Here is a 20483-nt window from a genome sequence, read left to right on the forward strand (position 1 = left end):
CATTGACAATTTTGAATCCTCAAAAAACAAAACGTGTGTATACAAAAAAAAAAAAAAAAACACGATTTATAAATATGCAATATATACATTATATGCATAGGAAAATGCATAGTAAGCTAGAATGGACACGGACAAGCTGGAATGATTTATTACACTACAACTCCCAAGAAGCCTTTCGAGGAAGACGTGAACGTGTTAACGCGCCCTTACGTGATGACGCAATTTTTGCCTCGTTGGAGGGTGATTTCATCAGGAACAGCGTTTCAACACAAAGAGAGAAGGCACTTCCTATTTGTTGTATATGTCAACGTATCTTGTTACGGTACAACATCAACAGAGGTAAGAGTTTATTTTACAGCATTTTTAGATGGATATGTCATGTCGACTTTGCCTTCCTCAGCAAAATTCACATTTCCTCACAATTCAGTTATGGTAAAGCTGTCAAATGTCAGACCCACCAAATGCTTTACCAGATACTTTATTTACGTGATATAATGTATTCCATCTATCATAACATTTTTCACAGTAAGGATTCTGTTGTTCTATGATATTCTGTTCTATTATTATTAATTAATACATTTGAAAAATAAATATAAAAATAAATATTTCGTCACATTTTGTGTTGAACATATAGAAAATGGTGTCATATAACCAAATCAGATTCAAATAATATCTGTCGTGGCACTAGTAACTAATTATTATTATTTATTATCTGCACTAAGAGCTGTCATCGTGTTACAGTAGCATTTCCTGCAGGTTTTAATTGGGTTTAAAACTATTTATCACACACAACCGTTTTATGTTTGCGATTGTGACGTATGCGCTGGACTATCAATGCTGTAAAGTAGTTAGTTGTAATTTGTGTTGTTCCGTTTAAGACGGAATTACAGTCACATGATGAGTGGGCGGGGTCTTAACTTGATCGAGCTGCCTGTCACTGCGCAGTGTCACTGCGGATCTACCCTGTTTTATATGATCTCATTTGATTTCTACTTCTCTAAATCTCTTTTAGATGTCAGTAAGCGAGGATATGGAGAATACAGACCTGCTTGGTCTAATATTCCCAGATGAAGACCCAGGATCCGGTGATCTGTTCCTCACAGAGGGGAATAACTTGCTGGATGATTTGCTTTCAGGGCATGATGTACGTAACCTTCATGTCATTGATCTAAACCTAAAAACAATTTCTATTTTCATGTTTTTCTCATGTAGAAGCTATAATATAAGCGGTCATAGAGCTAAACTGATAGATAGTTTTATTGTTTAACTTTTATTGTTGCAGATGCTGGATGGAATGGATACAGAGGACTTCCTCAGCAGTCTTCTGGGTGAGGGAGAAGATGGTCTGTCTGTCAACTACTTGTCTCAGTCTCCTCATGGCAGTGACAGTGGCATCTCTGAGGACACCACCCCCCCACACTGCCAAAGTCCACATGATGGCAGTGAGACAGACACCATCCCTAGTCCAGGCCTCGAACCCCTGCTTTATTCCGAGTGTGTGACGGAGAGCTACGAGGCCCAGGTTGTGCAGACAGACCACTGTTACACCCTCCCACAGGACACAGACGCCCTGCTGAGTGTCCGCTCAGAGAATCCTGAGTCCGATGTCTTAATAGATGTTGGTAAGATAATGTTGTGGTGGTGTGTATGGGTGCATGAAATATTCTTGTTTTGTTTATTTGTTCAGATGGCTTATTTAGGTGTCCCATCTTAAGTTTATTTTCTTCCCGTCAGATGATTTTGATGTCAGTATGGAAGACGACTTCTCCCCTGAGCCTCCCTGCTCATTTACGATTGAAGACTCCACACTGAATAACAAACCAGACCACCAGGTACATTCAAAATGAACAGACGAAGGCTGTGTTCACACTGTCAGTCCAAATCCGATTATTTGTGTATTCGATTTGTAGAAGTCTTTTTTTTTTTTGGCTGTTCGCACTTGCTAAATATGATCGGATTCCAATCAGATATGCACAAAAATCAGTCTGAATGAGTCTATAATGTGCATATATTTTGTCTCCAGTTCCAATTCAAGGAGATTGTTTTGACCGATGAGGAGAGGAGACTTCTGGCGAAAGAAGGTTCAACCATTCCAACTCACATGCCTCTTACAAAGGTAAGAGAAATGGTTTCTGATTTATGATGGTTGCATATCGAAGTTTATATGAAATGCAAAATGATATATAATATGATAGTGTTAGTTAAAATGCTGTTTTTTTAGGCAGAGGAACGGACCCTGAAGAGGGTGAGGAGAAAGATCCGGAACAAGCAGTCTGCTCAGGAGAGTCGCAAAAAGAAGAAAGTTTATGTTGATGGTCTAGAAAACAGGTTAGTGTGGAGATTTAATTGGTATCATGATTTATGATTAATTCCATTAATAAGGTTTCAGGAATGAATGATATATTTTGTGCATTTAAAACATTTGATTACAATTATTACTTGTGCTCACCAAGGCTGCACTTATTTGATCAAAGATACAGAAACAAATAGTAATATTATAAAATATTATTACAATTTAAAATAACTTTTTTCTATTTTAACATTTTAAAATATAATTTGTTCCTGTGAGGGCAAAGCTGAATTTTCAGCAGCCAGTCTTCAGTGTCACATGATTCTTTAGAAATCATTCTGATATTCTGATTTGCTGCTCAAGGATTCTTTAATAAATAGAAAGTTCAAAAGATAAAATATTTGAATATCTTAAATTACTTTTTTGTTTATTAAGTAATTGAAATAAATGTTTTGTATGTCCATAGGGTGGCGATCTGCACTGCTCACAACCAGGAATTGCAAAAGAAAGTTGAGATGCTGCAGAAACAAAACATGTAAGTGTTCATCATATCAGCAAAACATTATTTTCTATTTAATTAATCTTAGTGAAGGTTATAATAATACCTAAATGTGATTAACTAGAATTTGTGTATCTTTAGGTCCCTTATTGAACAGCTAAGAAAACTGCAAGCTATGGTGAAAATGTCCACAATGAAAACCACCACGACTAGCACTTGCATTATGGTGAGTATTCACCACTGTGGCATTTTAATCTGTCAGTAGTATTGTGTTTGTCTTAAATGAAATATGATGTATGAGTGTAAACTTTCACCAGCATGTAACCTGAGCGTTCTGTCTTACATGAATACAATGGCAGTGTGATGCGTTTCTTGACCTTCTCTGTTGTCACTTTTCTAGGTGTTCCTGCTTTCTTTTTGTCTGATCATCTTCCCCTCAGTCAATCCTTTTGGCAGCAGCAATCAGAAAGAGCTCTATACGTCATCTAAAGGTGAGCACAATGTTTGTTATTGTTCCTGTAGGGTAGTGAGGAATGTTGTCCTGCTTGTTGTTCTGCTATGTTTTTCTCTCCTTATAGAATAATGCCATTTCAGTAATCAGAGGTGTACCAGTGCAGTTTCACATTTCTCAATACCAATTTCAACACTACAGCAATAACACATTTATTTAAAGTCGGCGTGAAACAGAAGATGTGATAGCCTTTTCTTCCCTGTTGTAACATATCAGAGTGAAACAGCTTCTCAAACAAGAAAAAATGTAGGGCGGGACTTGATTTTGTCCATCAGGAATTGATTGGATGGTGGTGTTTTGCTATTACTGTGATCTCATGTAAGTGACAGGTTGTCCCGCCCTCACGCCAATAAACACGTCATCAGAGAAGAGATGTCGCTGCAAGAGGGAGAAGAAGTTATTTTGATTAAAGATTATGAAGGAACATGAATAAAAAATAATGCGCATGAATAAATCATTTATAATAAATACTGCAATATTCCATAAAAATAAGAATTACCGTATTGTTCCAAATATAACAATGTTTTTTTTAGAAGTACATCTGAAAAAAAAAAGAAAAAAAAAAAAGTTTGTCTTATATTCAGGGTCTAGACTTTTACATGTCATTAATACACTCACAACAATAGGTGGCGCCAAATACATTTAAAACAAGTGTGCCAAGAAATACAGTGTGTTAGAGTGTAATGTTAATTAACTACATGTACTTACTATAGGGCTAGGATTAAGTTTGGTTTAGATTAGTTGTGTGTAATTATACATAATTTTTAGTTATTACTATAGTAACTACATGTAACGTGTAACAAGGACACTGTAAAATAAAGTGTTACCAAAGACAGCCTTAAAAACGCTAACAGACAAAGAAAAGCTTACCGTCTAAAAGAGCCGAGTGACTGTCATGTTTGCGTGCCTCACTGGCAGGACCATATTTCCCCATACGCAATTTTAAAATGTAATGCGGTACCCAGATTTCAGAACTACAGTAAGATTTCACTTCTACCGTTAATGAAATTTTGGTAGGCTACGTGGTTTTCACTATGAGATGGATAGTCTAATTTTTATGGTATGCCAAATAGTGTTTATTTTTAAATGTTGGTACATTTTTACCAGTATTTACCATACTTTCAATACAAAAATTAAAATATGAAAAATATGCAATATTAAATTTTTTTAAATAAAAGCATTTTCTTTATTAAAAATTTTCTTTATAAAATAATAAATCTTTAAATATTAATATATAATATTAATATCTTTAATATTAATTTATTCCCCCCCATTAAAATTATAGATTAAAATTAATAGCATATACCCATAAAAAAATAAACACTGATTAAAAGTTTTAAAAATAAATATTCTAGTAATTCTGAATAATAAAATAAATATGTAATTAATTACACAGCTTCATGTTTCTTAGATATCTAGAAGCAAAATAAGGTTAAAAAAATATATAAATAAAGAAATATAAAGCTATTTACATTATTATATGCAGAAAATGATTGGTGTTACAATATTTTTATTTTAGCATCAATTTTGTAACTAAGTAATTTAATAATGTGGGTTTCCTCTGCTTTCTAGCGATGTCCCGAGCCCTGCGGTCTTTCCCAGCTATCTTGAAAGAGGACTATGCTAAAGAAGTGCCGGATCAGGATGTCCTCCTACTGCCCGCTATAGAGAATAACCAGGTGCTGCAGTCCGGGGGTCAGAACCACACACCTGACTACCAGCGGGTGGAGCAGTCTGACTCTGAGTCTGGTGTCAACAGCAACTCCTCCGCTGACTTCCCCACCGCTGCCCAGTCAGATCTCAAAGCAGACGGGGCTCTCTCAGAGTCTCACAGGAACTCCGCAGCGTCTCCGGTGATCTACGATGGGCAGAGCAAAACCAAGGAGAGCTGGATGGAGCAGAAACCCACGTCAGTTATAATACAACAGCACCGATCGGATGAAATGTAGGAAAGCATCTAAAACGAACCTTGCTTTGTTTTAGATAAAAAATCCAGTATAGCCATTTCTCTTCATTGTAGCATCACAGTCTGACCATTTTTTCCTTTATTTTTATTTTTTTACATGGATCTACTGTCATGCTATAATAGCACTTTTTCGATATCCAGCCATTATTGTTATCATCTGCACAAATTATGATTCTTTTTCAATGGAAACGTGAAGTTATTTTGTATTGAACTCTGCATTGCGTCCCCATTGAGTTTTAGTACATTTAGGAAATGTATTCATTTGTCTGTATTACTTGAGACATTTTAGGACGTTTGGGCATTTAGTAAAATATTATTTTCCCTTTTTTAGTAAGGGAGCCACATGCTTAAAGAGATTCCACTACTGAAAAACGATCAGTCATAGTGACATGGGAGTGTATTTAGAAAAGGGAAAAGCTATTTTTTTTGTTTTGTTTTTTTGTAAAGGCTGTTTTCTGCTTGTGTATTATTTGTGGCTTAGAACCCCTTCCGTTAAACTGCTGTAAATTTAGCTTTAAATGTACCTTTTAGAGGGGGTATAGTGTTGCACATATCCACACAATAATAAGTGTTTATGTCTATATGTATATACATATGAAACAAATATCATGATCTGCTGTGTCAGAGAAGCATTTTTATGTCATTTTTGATGTTTATATTTTGTTTCGTCTCTTAAAAGACTTATTTTATTGCAGTCTTTTTTTATTGATTTCTTTCAGTCTTTGGTCATATGATGCACTGATGTGTCTATAAACTTGGAATGTTCATAAAATTTATTTCTGTCTTGATCATGTTATTATTAATTAAAAATGATCAGTTTACTATAAAGATGTGCATTTTTGTCATTCTTCACAATGAAATTTGATACAAAGAAATGACAACTAATGAACAATAAAGAATTGTATATAATTCTAGATATGATGCATGCTTGGCGTGTGGAAACAATATTAATTATAATAATAATGAAAATTATTTTACTCTAATAATAAAACACTAAGTTTTTCCATAAAGCATTACAATTGGTCACCTTTTGTCGGTCTGTGGGTTTTGCAATTATTTAACCAATGAAATGTATTAAAAAGAGCTTGTGACAAAACTTTACAAGGTCGGTTTCATAACACCCGCCTCCATCGTGAATGAAGTGCTTCACGCAGTCTGGACCATCTCTGCTTGTTTGCAGTTCAAGAGTAAATAAAGAACTGGTTTGAATAAGTACAGCGTTTTCTTTACTCGGCTAATACTTTATGTATTTGAGGAGAGCAGTGTCTTAGTCTAGCATTTGTGCGAAGCTCTTCATTTTTTATATCATGCAATTTTGGCCAAATGCCAAGGGAAAAAATGACTGCCCACATAGCTACAATAAACTTTATAGCCTGTAAGTTGATAAAAACGTATAATATCGATGCACTTACTCAAAAGAACGCCACGGCCCTATTTGAGGCAGTATGTCACAATATGAAGTAAAAAAAAAAAAAAAATCCCGCCCTGCATATGATGCCACAAATTTCAAAACACCACAGATTCTTAGAAAGTGATCTATAAAAGTCTACATTGAAACTAGGTCAATTTTCTGTACATGTCCAAGCATGTTATTACAACCAGACGTGTCCTCAGCATACACAAAAAAAGAACAAAATATCATTGTTTACAATCTAAAATATGAGAACGCTCAAATATCCATGAGCAAGAGTAAATTAGAAGAGTTTAAGGGAAACTGAAATATCTTTGAAACGTTGATAAATCGGTGATGTAACTTCCTTGTTGTACCTGCAGATGGCGCCAGAACATCTCGCATCACTGTGCTATCAGCTCTGCACGGGTGGTTTAGAAGAGAAGTAACAATAAATTTATTGATATTATTCCACGTTCGATCATCATTTGTACAGTTTTACCGAGGTATCATGTATCAATACCCTGCAGGTTTAATTTCAGATGTATGAATTCGTGTTTGAGCTATTTAAGATGATGAACAAATGTGTCTCTTATAGCGTGACTCACTAGGCCACACTGCGTGAAAGGTATATGCACAGCACAACCGCTAGATGCCGCCGTACACACACTTTACATGCTTCAAATCTGCAAGAAATAACTCTCATAAGCCCCAAATCTCAATGATTTAATGAAAGATATTTTAGTAATTACAGCGTTTGGTAGGCTATATTAGGAGAGACGTCTTTAAAAGTTACATAGATCAAGTCATGCTCTTCCCTGCTGCAGTTTAAATCTGCCTATGCTGGTTTAATGGTCTTAGTTGTTCTCATATGATGGTCTACAAGTCTACAATCCTGACTATCTCAAAAGTGCCTAAACCCCCTCTAAAACCAGGCTGAGACCAATTAAAACCAAAGAGCTTTCAATAGTCTTGATGTTGTAGTCTGATGTGCAGCGATGCTGTTTCGAGATGTTGCTGAATAATTGATTAATTGTTAGTCTAATAACATTGCTCACCGTTTTAGATGTGGTATTAAGAGCTAATGCGGGTTACAGGTGGAGTGATAGTTATCTGCTATTTGTATTTATGTATGCATTAAACTGACTCACGACTGTAGGAACAAAAGTTTTGGCTCTTGATCTCACTGGGCACACTTTCTGCAGGGTGTAACAAAGCCAGGGGCAGGTGGGACATGGGGCTATTATTCCTGCTTTAGGGCCGGCCAAGCAGTCATAGGCACACGACAAAGACACATAAATTAGGATGACTCCTTTACAAATGCAAAAGAGCGGCGTGTGCCTCACTCACCAGTCTTTGTGTGTGTGTGTGTGTGTGTGTGTGTGGGGGGGGGGGGTTGCTTACATTGTGGGGGGGAAATGCCCCCACAAGGGAGGGCAGTAACCCTGCTGAATACATGGAACATTGAAGCTAGCTGGTTTAAACTGGAGCAGCAACAACAATCTAACACAACACCTGAATTCACCTACTTTGTAATATGAAAATCTAAATATGTCTGCAGTGAGTGTTAGGCTTATGATAATGGAGTAATAAAATATGATAAAACAATAGAAATAAACGTAAAATCAAATGTGCGTGAGGGATTCGAGTTTCGGCACATTAATTCTGCCATATTCCATCTTCTGAGATGGAGGATTAAAGAATATAATTAACTCAACAAATTCACACCGTTTGTACTTAGTAAGAAAGAGCACGAGCCGTACTTGCTTTGTGTTGTTGATGGAGTGATATTTGAACACCCACGTGGGCTGTTTACAGGCAAGGCACTTGCATCAGAGTGATTTCCATACACCCGTGCCGCCAGCCAATCAGAATGGAGTATGAGCGGAATGTCCACCCACTGCCGAGAAATTCAGCTGATCCCGTATAAAACACAGCGAGCGCCTGATACGGCATCACAAACTCACAGCTCGCAGCAGAGAAAAGATACGCGAAACGCGACTTAACTTGGATTTAAACAATGACTTTTGAAGAATTTAGTGGACAAGATAACGCAGCTACTACTGGCGATAGGTGAGTGTCTTGTTCAGTTGATGTTGTTATCGTTATTTGCGTTTTATCTATCAAATTCTACGTAAAGTATATGGACTAACAAGCCGGTTGTGTTCTCCAGAATGCAGAGTGCAGGAACAGCACTAGAGGAGCTCCTGGTCTCCGCTAAAAAGCAGGACTGTCTTACCGTTGGTGTATACGAGTCTGCACAAGTCATGAATGTGTAAGTATCTTTTTTATTACAGAAAATCTTTTTTTCTAAGTTAAAATGCTATTTTTAGTATTCTTTAGGTCCATAACTAACTTACATATAGAATATCTATTTGCCATATAAAAGTGGGTTTTTCAATTAGTCCTCCCAATAATGAATAGCGGGTTATGCATATATGCAAACAGAACATGTTGAACCGTTCCCTAATCAATATTTATCCTTTGTGCAACCTTAGTGACCCAGACAGTGTGGCTTTCTGCGTCCTGGCTACGGATGAAGAGTACGAATGTGACATCGCCTTGCAGATCCACTTCACTCTCATTCAAGCCTTCTGCTTTGACAACGACATCAACATTGTTCGTGTGAATGACATTGAACGTCTTGCTGACATCGTGGGCAGCGATCAGGATGAGGAACCTAAGGATGCACACTGCATACTTGTAACGGTGAGTAGATCACCTCCTTTCCATTGCATCTACAACTACAATTTGTCAACAAATTGTGTTTAAAAGTCATCTGCATGTGATATTAATATTGCTTCTTTTCTTCCTTCCAAAGAGCCCCAATTCTGATTCTTGGAAAGATTCTGCTCTTGAGAAATTGGGCTTGTTCTGTGAGGAGAGCCGCAATGTCTACGAATGGGTGCCTACTATTACTCTGCCGGAACGTTGATGGGAGATGCCTTTGGCATGTTCACGTGAATGAAACCAGAAACAAGTTGAATACATCCATCCTGAAGGGTACACAGGTGCAAAGCTAAAAAGCTTTGAGATATTGTCTGGATTACCCACAAAACGGGAAGATAAGTGGACTGACCCAGCGTACGGTTGGCCGTCCTGGAAAAGCTGAAGTTCAGATTTTTTTTTGGGACGAGCATGGAAAAGTCAAGGCTCCTGTGCCACTCAAGTCTATTGTGGTGGCATCATGGAGACAATAGAAGAGAAAAGGACAGGTGGACTGTGAGAGCACGTTTATGAGATTGTCGGAGGTGGAGAGCCATGGAATTGGTGTGATGTGGATTTTTAAAGAGGAACTAAGTTTAAGTGATATTTTGAAGAATTTGAAGAATGGGCACTTGGGATGTTATCTGAAAAATATTACATGGACACTAGTGTAACTTGTCTTTTGTGATATCCTGGGGGAAAATTATGGATTTTCCTACAGTATTTGGTGGTATTTTGAAGTTGTGCTTTATTTTGTCAAATATTCACAATGCAATGTCAAATTGTGGCAAAGCCACATTTTTTTGCAATAAATTTTTGAAATAAATACCTTAAAAATGTAATTATGGTATGTTTTTCTTTTCAAAGCTGTTGGCTTGCAGCAATGTGTTTTATTTTCACCCAGTTACATCAGAGGAAGGGAGTTCATGGCAGTTCAGTCTACATGAGGGAAAGAGAGGTTGCGATTGCACTAGAGAAACTGGCATCTCTCCAAGTGCTGCCTGACCTTTCACCACCCATGCACCAGCTGCTTTCTTTAAACCGCTTGCTCAACTGAAGGGCCCCCTTTGAAATGGGGGACTGACTTCTGTCATGTGTAGGTTTTGCACCATCCATTTGGAGCAGAGGCAGTGTACAGCCAGATCTGTTAGATGACTAATTGAGCTGAACTCACCAAACACAACAGTAGAAATTCATCTGTTTTCACAGTAAAGGTCATAAATAAAGACAATGTTCAGTATTTAAAATGGAAACAAAGGATTTCAAATCTAATATGCATTTTTATGCATTCAAATTACAAAACATAAAACTAAATTAAATGTAAAAATATTTTGCATAAATTATAGTACATTAGTACCAAAAGTTAAAGGAAATCCTACTTCTTGCTGACTCTCTTTATTCACTCAATTTCAGCACAATGATTTTGTACGTATGGTTTGCGGTTTTACAAGAGAAAGGGTGCTAAACTACCAGTAAGACAGATACTCATTTGTGGTTTGTTTGATCTAGATACGCTGTCCACTTAGCTTTGCATCTCACAGACTCAGAAGTTACATCACTGGAAATTTTCTGAAAAAATTAACAGCAAATAATTGCACCAGGTGTTGTGTACCAATGGCCAAAGCAAAGTGTATCAAAACTTAAAAAAGCATTTCAGGTAGTGGCTGAAAAGTCTTTGTGGACTTGAAAGTCAACTGAAAAGAAAGGTAAGCACATGCATGCACAAAGCAACACACACCTGCTTTTGAAAACAAAGAACGGTAGACAGCCGCTTCCCAAAAGAATCTTACACTCCCTCAGATAATAATTGATCTTTGCAGTTAACTTAATTCAGCTAATGCACTGAAGTCAAGAAACTGGGTCAATTACAATTGGAGGTACCATGGAGATCCCCTTAGGTCATTCTAGTAACAAACACCTACAGACATTTCTTTGAAAGGAGTATTCACACGTGCCCAAAACAACTTCAGATATCTCAGTTGTGACAAATGAGAATTTTAAATATGAGTTGGCAGTTCACTGTGTGTATAAATACATAAACCAGAGAGCAATTAAAAACCAATTAGACAGGCAGACAGACACTCTACAAGCAGAACACAAGGACTAGACAAAGAGAAACAATGGCTTGCTGTCTTTTCATCACAGCTGTCTAGGTCTGTGCAGAAAGAGACGACCATTTCAAGAAAATAAAGGCGCAGTTAGCACTTTTTCAGAACTGCTTTCATTGTTAGGGGAAAGGACAGTGTCTAATATACAGATTTCACACTTTTTTTTTTTTTTTTTAAATAAATGTTGTAATGTCTGCCCTCCACTGTCTGGTCATTTTTTCCCCCGCGGTGAGATTGCATTCACTGAATGACTTGAGCAACTCACACATCTGTCACCTGCTCAATGGAGAGTGCACTGCATGTGACTGGCGACGGCCCTCACATGCTCTCAATACGAAACACAGTTCTCAGCATATTTCCGCCCGATGCATAGTTTTTTTCTCAGAGACCAAAAGGCCTTCTGTGAACTGAAGTTCCACAGAGTACTATTCAGGAAACGTGAGTAAAAAGGTCACCAAACTTCCCTGTGTGTTTCAGTTTCAGCATTACACTACTCACCATAAACTGCTCTGACTTGTTACTCCCCTCTGATTAAAACATTATGTGTCTTTTCATTTGTGTTCACAGGTGCACAAGGCTTCAAAACACCAAGAAAAAAAACACTTTACCCTGAAAACCACTTTGCAGCTGGCTTGATGTCTGCAATGCACACATGTGCCCATCCCTTGTAAGCCCTGCAGCTAGTGACTCAACCCAGACAGTACTGGCATCTGTTAGCACTAACGCTCGCTCTGATCACAAGCCACAGACATAGCATTCTCTGGGTCTAATGCAGGGGTGTCCAATCCTGCTCCTGGAGGGCCACTGTCCTGCAGAGTTCAGCTCCAATCTCAATTAAACACACCTGAACTAGCTAATCAAGCTCTTATTATACATACTAGAAACTTCCAGGCAGGTGTGTTGAGGCAAGTTGGAGCTAAACTCTGCAGGAGAGTGGCCCTCCAGGACCGAGTTTGGACATCCCTGGTCTAATGACTCAGGAACAATGAGATGTGCAGATATGGGCGTAGATTATGGGTTTGACATCAGCTTTTTCTGAAAGTGCTGTTTTAAACTACTTGGACTGTATATAGATGCTCTTCAGTGTTTTCACACATATTATGATGGAAGACTAAATGTGCAGTCACATTAGCAAAATTTTGTGGGCAAAAAAAGTCAATAGTGTAGATCAGGGGTCTCCAAACTCGGTCCTGAAGGGCCACTGTCCTGCAGAGTTTAGCTCCAATACACCTGCTTGAAAATTTCGCCTAGTGAGACCTTGATTAGTTGGTTCAGGTGTGTTTAACTGGGATTGGAGCTAAACTTTGCAGGACAGTGGCCCTCCAGGACAGAGTTTGGAGACCTCTGATGTATATGTATGAAGCACAGCTCACACAAAAGTCACTTTCAAACCAAGCAGTTTTAGTTTTAAATAAATATAATAACCCTGAACCCATTAACCCATTGCGAAATTTGCACAGGGAATTCTTTCAGCCTTATGCAAAATTCCAGATCTTGTGGATTCCTTTTGAAATGATTGGATTTTGCCAGTAAATATTCGCTAAGCAACAGTAAATATGATGGCACCTTAATGCCATGAATTCAGTGCTTGTGCATGTGCACAAGTTCTTCAGGACTAAGCAGTTGAGAAATAGCTTTTTCATACAGTAAAAGAAGATCAGGCCCTTTCCTCTCAAAGCATGCTACACAACTCCTTGTCCAAGCTCTTGTTTTATCCAGACTGGACTATTGAAATGCTCTCTTGGCAGGCTTCCAGCATGCACTGTGAAACCTCTGCAAATGATCCAGAACGTAACGTGAGTGGTCTTTAATGAGTCAAAGAGAGCACACTTCGCACCTTTTTTCATCAATTTGCACTGGTTGCCAATTGCCACTCGCATCAAATTCAAGGCAATGATGTTTGCCTACATTGGATCTGCACCCCTATACCTAAACTCACTATTTCAGACTTATGTGCCCTCCAGAAGCTTGCAATCTGCAAGTGAAGGGCGCCTTGTGGTGCCATCCCAAACACTGTTTCCTGCTGGTGGAATGACCTGCCTAACTCAACCCAAGCAGCCAAATCTTTAGCCATTTTCAAGAAAGTGTTCTATTCTAATATTCTATCCTATATTTAATTACTGTGCTAGAATAACTGGGACTTGTTAGAGTACTTAGATATTGTTTCCCTATCGTTAATTTGATTGCTTCTATTGTCCTCCTCATTTTTAAGTTGCTTTGGATAAAAGCATCTGCTAAATGATTAAATGTAAATGTAAATACGTCCAGATATAAAGTTGATAGTAAAGATTAGAGCTCAACTTGGCTGTGCAAATCAGTCTTTCCCATGAAGCAAATAATGCATGCTTAAACAGTATTATGGAACAGATAAACAAACTCAATGTACTTGTTGAATAGGCAGTACCTTTTTCATTCCACAGAAGTCTGTGACCTCCTGGATTACGATAGCCTGCTCTTTATGTAACCCGTTCTGATCTTAGAGTACATGAACTAACAATCCCAGAATAGCATTGTAGCGCCTGGGTACAGACACTACATTCAGGCCAGAACTGTGTGGTATGAGTGCAGTGCAGCGCCAGGATATTCATGAGTCACATGCTGCTCAGATTGTTCTGCATTCCTTCGTATTGATCTACTATTAAGGCAGTACTGCAGGGTGGAAGACAACGTCAGCATTCCTGACATTTTTAGGTTATCTTTTGTAGTCATGTGTCTGTGCAATGCTGTCATTGTCGAAAAAGCATGGGGACAAATTTGGCAGCTCTGCTAATGTTCAAATACGATGCCTAAATATGTCAGTATAAGCATGTATGTGAGCTATTTCAGAATGCAGAGCTGACATTCATGAAATATCAGTATCAAATGCAGAACTGTACAGACACGATTTGTCCGTACAGACATGAAATGCAGTAGGTATGTTGCGATATCGGCACTATGTGCCTCTCCACATGCCTGAGATTTCTGAAAGTCTGTGGCAGATGCCAGTGCAGGTACAGCAGATTGCCAAATGTGAGCTCCATATGGAGGTTAATGAAAAGAACTCTCACAAAGCTTTCATACAGAAATGCAAGAAATGTCTTCAGGATAATTCGGAGGCCAAGAAAGAGAAGTATGAGGTGAAATTCTCAAGGTATTATTAGAGGCATAAACTGATTTCGCCGAGTGTAACATTATCCTGGATCAACATCGTTGTTGATCCTGGAACAACATTCCAATCAACCAATCAGATTTGAGAGACAAGCTTACAGTTTATGTCAAGTTTAGGCTTAAAACCAGGGTTTGGTGCTTCTACATCAGTGTTATTCACCTATCATTTGCCACTGATTTTAGGGATAACTTATGGGTAGGGTTAAGTTTAAGGGTAGGGATACAGTTATAGGATTACATTTTCAGACAGGAATGGTGTTCCAGGATCAACAAAATAAGTGACAGAATTCACTTTTAAACTAAGCAACTTTCTGTTGGTCAATGCACCAAATTAGTGTGACCAACTTGAATACAAGCAAAACCTGCGTATAGGGAACTTTTTCGCCCTCATGCGAAACTCCAGAATGTGCAGATTCCCATTTAAAGTCGCCATTTTCTTCTCTATTGTGACGTATACATGTATGAGTGAAGCGTCAGTTTAGCATGTCATGTCAAATTCAAAAATGTGTTGTGTTTGAAAGTGTCTTTCATGGCTGCGCTGCTTTTTCACTGTCGTCACTTTTATTCACAGTGTCAAGTCGAAAGAAGATCAATATTTAAAAACATATCTCAACATCCTGCAAGAGAAAGTGTCAGGATAAATTTAGGCCATGAGTTTTAGGCAACTGTGCTACCCAAAACAGTCTTACTCAGCTCATAGCAGCAGTACACTAAAAATCAAAAGATACACAAGGAACTCTCTGGAGATCTTCTAGGCATCCTTTCAAAAAGGACAGTTCTTTGAGGAACTTACAAGTTGGGGCTTATAAGTTCACTTAAAGGCAGGGTAGGTGATTTGCATCTAAAGCATTTTTTGTTACGCTGGTTGAAAGTCTCGTCACATCCCGATAGCAATCACTAAGTAATGTGGAAGGCATAGGACCATAATATGTTCGTCTAAAAATATTTCTCGGTCCGAGGGATATGATAGGATGTCCTACCTGCCTGTCAGCGTATGTTTTTGCATACCCCCGTGCACCCTGTTTCGCGCAGACATCACACTATCAACGCGTTTAATGCTATGCAGAGTTAAGACAGGCGCCAGTCACGAGCACCGCAATCAAAACAGCAGCCAAGTTTTACAGTTCCTCCTGAACCAAAACAACGAGCTTATGCTGTTAATGCCATAACCACTGTAATTTGGAGAAGATGTAAACCTGTGATGTTATACTCGGAGCAGTTCGTGACTCGAATTGCATTTCAATGACAACACTATCAACGGCGAAATTAATCTGCAGCAGTCAGGTGGTACAGGTCAGTGCTCTTTAACTTGTTTACGTTCATTGTTCTTGTAATGTCATGTTCTTTGAGACATAAGGTAGTTTAACGCAGCCTCTCCTGACTCTTTTGTTTGCTCCCTGCTGTACGCGTTCATGTGTTTTGGAGGAGGCGTGGCTTTGGAGATGCTCTGAAGGGAGGGTGGGATCTTATGCTTTCAAATCTAGCTCGCTATTGCTAGCCTTTCCGAAAATGTCCTACTCTAAATTTAAAATAAAAAGTTTCCTGATAACATCATTTTTGGATGTTTGAGTCACATTTTTCACAGTGATAGCATCTCCATCCAGGCTGAAGCACTGTATTCTGATTGTTCCACAGTACTAAGACAAAATTGTCGGCACACACACAGGAACAAGCCCAGTCTGTCTGATAAAGGGAATGTTTAACATGAACAATATTACAGTATCACTAACTGATTTCTAGTCTGCTTGATTCAGCGAAACAGATTAAAGGGCCTCTCCAATTCACTATGGATAGTTCCCTAATCCAAAAGGATGAGATAGAACTGTCTCAGTACAAGAAGCCCTAGAGTTTAACAGGATTACACAAGGGTATCAAAGGAGTCTAGAAGCCTCACTGACTCCAGAGATCTTTATGATGGTCTAAGCTCCATAAATGCACCTGCTTGTCATCAAAGACATTTGCTACATAACAAAGAGACAATAGAAAGACAAACACAGAGAAACCTTTTAACAGCTAGGCCATTCTGGTGTGATCAGCCAAATGACTTGATTAATAGATCAAAACGAAAAGACTTACAGGTGAGTTACATTCTCTTGATTTTATTCTGTACCTTTTGCACACTGCCAGGTGTACAGAGTAAAATGCAAACAAATGAACTAAAATAGGTTGCAGAGAAACTTAAAAGGGAAAATGACATTTTGAAGCTGCTCAGTGTGGGATGGAAAAGGTTTTGCTTTCCTGACAGATGGATCTGAAAGGTCAGGGTCACCAACTGATGCCCTTGACATGTCCAAACAAGCAATAGTAAACAGCGAGACACTCAAAGCATGTTCTCTCTCACTCAAATGCCTTCCCAACAAACATCAGTCTGATATTGACATTGATCTAGTGTGGAGAGATTCCCCTCCCTTTAGTTAGTAGGTTATATTTGACATCCTTTGACTAGGGTCATATTTAATAACATTATAGAGATATTAACATTATAGAGATATTATATGCTGTACAACAGGTAATGTTAAACAACTTACAAGGCTATATGTTCGCAAATATTAGCATTATTAATATTTTAATGTAACATTTTGCCATGGCCATTTTGATGAGGAATTCCCAGTTTGTCCAAAAACACACACACAAAAAAATAAAATAAAAATAAATAATAAATAAATAAATTGCATTTAAATAATAAAAGTACCCAGCTGGTCTAAAATAATATGAATAAATAAAATAAAAAATTATTTAAATATTAAAAAAAGTAATAATATTTGTTTGCATATAAAATAAAATACAATACATTAAAATAAAATGTTATATATATATATATATATATATATATATATTCTGTTTAAAAAACACAATATCTGTTTTCATGAAATACAATTTTATTACAAAGTATATTCATTATATATTGCACCATCAAGTGCACAGGATGAAATTTGGTGGAACATTCACACGATTTACACAAATTTAATATGCACCTGCAGCCAAATACTTTTTTCCAGTATGGTTGAATCATAACGTATCTGATGCAACACCCTGCCTTCAGTAGTACATATTATATTTCACCCGATCTCATCATTCCTGCTTCCTCAAAGAACGCTGTAACCCTGGCAACAAGGATTCTCCCTATTACTTTCCTCTTCCCTTTACACAAGAATCTCATTCCACCAAATAGCAAAACACAGCCCACTGTTTATATGAAGCCATGCTACTGCAGGAAAACAAAACTAAGCTTGCCTTGTTTTGATGATGTTGCTTAATCTGTGTGGATGTGAACGAGTAGAGGGAGGGGCCACCAGCTGAGGGCTTGTGGAGTTTTGACCAATCAGAAGCCTGGATCCATTGCCTTGCTGTTGTAGGGATTGTTGCTGGTGGTAACAGAGCTCTGATTGGCTGTTGCAGGATTGCTCAACTGTGTCAAAGAGAAGGAGTTTTGAACAGAGTTATTATTGTTTTGATCAAAGAGGTGTTTTGATTAAGCTTGTTTTTATTTGGCTCAAAATGGGTGAGCAGAGTTTACAACCCCTGTGATGATGTCACTTGTGTTTATCATCTACCTTTTGCATCCCAGTGATCAGGTCTACATCCCACGCCAGATGAATCGCCTTTGATATCCTGGACAAACAGGGTCGTGTGCCACAGGTCAAACTGCGATATTGATTTTGGATATCTTTCTCATTCTCAGTCTTCAAAGGTGTCTCTAAAATTCTCACTTTAAAAATATTTAACTTAGATTAATGCGTAACTGATTGTGTCTTTAGGGCACAAAAACGTACAGATGACAACAGTCCTCCTGTCACGGTTCAACATAGTTGAAAAACTGCCAAAGTTCAAGGGCATTCAGTATATAAACATAGTCTTGTTTTCTCTGAGGTAATACACTCTGAAGATGCTTGAATGGGATGTCTTTGTCCTGAGATACACTGTTGCTTTGGAGACAGGCTAAGCTGTTAGCCAATCAGAGATTGACTGTAGGACTTTTGCAACTTTTATTGTACCCCTCCGAGAACAGATCCTGCAGTACTGTAGTAAACATATTTATCAGTGTTCTAAAAAAAAAAAATCACAAAGGCAGAGATAAGTAGAGGAAATTATACAGTAAACTGTACATTTTACCAATCTTTATCTTTATTTCTGGTAAATATAGAGATAAAATACAATTTATATATACAGAATATATATAAATTGTAAAATACATTTTATTCTATTTATTTATTATTTATTCTATTTATTCTATATACATTGTTATATAAATATATATTGATTTTTATATAAATATAAAATATTGTATATATATATGTGTGTATATATATATATATGTGTGTGTATATATATATATATATTAGTATTTTGTATATTTAAACGTATATATATATATAATCAATATAATTAATATATTATTTATATATACACATACAAGTTTTTATTGTAAAATATACATTATATAGATTTTATTCTATATAAAAATCCATACATATTAAATATATTGGAACATTATATACATTCTATATAGAATACATACATATTTAATGTATGTATATATACTGTATATATAATATCAATATAATTTATTGATATATAAATATATATAGATTTTTATATAAATATATATAGATTTTTATATAAATATAAAATATATTGCATATATTAATATATTATATATAATATATATTTACAAAAGTAAGCAGTATATTACGTAATATATAAGTAGTGTATATAATATATGTATATATATATTATATTTTATATATAAACATATAATATACTATTTTCTTTTGTATACAAAATACTACTTCTATAATATATATATATATATATACACACACACACACACACACACACTGTATACATACTGTATATATATATATATATATATATATATATATATAGCAAATTACATATTTCTGATTTCTACCTAGAACTATTTTTTTCTATATATCTTTCTAATTGAAACTTTTTTTCTTTTTTTTGGCATCTGCTATATTAGCTTCAGCTTGGAAGCATGTTTACAAAGTGGCATTATGAAAGCCTTACAGGAAAAGTGCCATGTGACTCACAGTCTGGAGTCCACAAGTGGGAAATCATTTTATAACTTTCCTTACACTTACACTTAGATAATGTACTTGACACTGAGTAAACTACAGGCTGTCATAATATCAATAATGCCAACAACAACAACAAAGAAGCTGCAAAAAATATAATATTCCTTCAGTATCAGTCAAGATACACAACAGTGTTGTAAACACACTACTGCTGCTCTGCAGTGCATGATGTTGTATAGGTGCAGGTGCTGCCATGTGTGTGTGAACGGAGATGTGCGGCCACACATGCTGCCTGTGTAAACAACGATGAGATGGCTAAGAGCACCAGGCTTTCAGACACACAGGATGCAGCTGGTAAAACTTGTGCAACACCGTGCAATTTAATGCAACAGAAAGAGACAAAAGAGAGTAAATGCAGACAGAATGTGAAAAAAAAAATGTTTAAGAGGAAGTGAAAAGGTGAACGAGCTGCATTGTGGTAATGAGATAGCCATCCTGGTTGCCGGGTAGAACTGAAAGTGTTTCATCAGCACACAGCTTGTAGTGGGGGGATATGCTCTTGAAGCAGACATGGGTGGGTCAGGCTTCCCCTAGTCCTTCCTCCAAACCTAATAGAAGGAGCACAAAGGCTTTGCCTGTGCCTGAGGGTCTGCAGTGGGCTGTAATGTCTTCCAAATTAAAGAGCCTCTAGTGCCTCTGTGATGGAGGGGTGGGCTGAGAGGAATCTTCGAACTGTATTAGAGGATGGTTAATGTTTGTGGACGTGTCTGTAGACCACAGTCTCTCATTTTGTGCAGAGGCTCTATCATCTGAAACTGAACAAAAAC

The 20483-nt window shown here is 37.2% G+C and overlaps 2 protein-coding genes across 2 annotated transcripts; both read left to right on the forward strand.

The window, feature by feature from the left end:
• The first annotated feature begins 175 nt into the window (after window positions 1-175).
• creb3l3l (cAMP responsive element binding protein 3-like 3 like) lies at window positions 176-6094 on the forward strand. Its single transcript, XM_051902765.1, has 10 exons — window positions 176-339; window positions 1013-1144; window positions 1283-1622; window positions 1735-1832; window positions 2024-2116; window positions 2222-2328; window positions 2757-2825; window positions 2931-3015; window positions 3190-3280; window positions 4873-6094. The coding sequence occupies exons 1-10, from the start codon at window positions 214-216 to the stop codon at window positions 5247-5249; spliced, it is 1518 nt and encodes a 505-aa protein (XP_051758725.1). The 5' UTR covers window positions 176-213; the 3' UTR covers window positions 5250-6094.
• A 2484-nt stretch (window positions 6095-8578) lies between these two features.
• gadd45ga (growth arrest and DNA-damage-inducible, gamma a) lies at window positions 8579-10204 on the forward strand. The gene is made up of 4 exons (XM_051904281.1): window positions 8579-8729; window positions 8830-8931; window positions 9155-9365; window positions 9478-10204. Exons 1-4 carry the CDS (start codon window positions 8677-8679, stop codon window positions 9589-9591), a joined length of 480 nt encoding a protein of 159 aa, XP_051760241.1. The 5' UTR covers window positions 8579-8676; the 3' UTR covers window positions 9592-10204.
• The last annotated feature ends 10279 nt before the right edge of the window (window positions 10205-20483 follow it).

The sequence above is a fragment of the Ctenopharyngodon idella genome, chromosome 8 (assembly GCF_019924925.1).
Source record: "Ctenopharyngodon idella isolate HZGC_01 chromosome 8, HZGC01, whole genome shotgun sequence".
NCBI lineage: Eukaryota > Metazoa > Chordata > Actinopteri > Cypriniformes > Xenocyprididae > Ctenopharyngodon > Ctenopharyngodon idella.

Coding starts and splice junctions, on each gene's coding strand:
- creb3l3l (XM_051902765.1), top strand. CDS start 214: ATGACGCAATTTTTGCCTCGTTGGAGGGTGATTTCATCAGGAACAGCG. Junction 340..1,012: donor ACGGTACAACATCAACAGAG/GTAAGAGTTTAT, acceptor AATCTCTTTTAG/ATGTCAGTAAGCGAGGATAT. Junction 1,833..2,023: donor ATAACAAACCAGACCACCAG/GTACATTCAAAA, acceptor TTTTGTCTCCAG/TTCCAATTCAAGGAGATTGT.
- gadd45ga (XM_051904281.1), top strand. CDS start 8,677: ATGACTTTTGAAGAATTTAGTGGACAAGATAACGCAGCTACTACTGGC. Junction 8,730..8,829: donor GCAGCTACTACTGGCGATAG/GTGAGTGTCTTG, acceptor TGTGTTCTCCAG/AATGCAGAGTGCAGGAACAG. Junction 8,932..9,154: donor TCTGCACAAGTCATGAATGT/GTAAGTATCTTT, acceptor GTGCAACCTTAG/TGACCCAGACAGTGTGGCTT.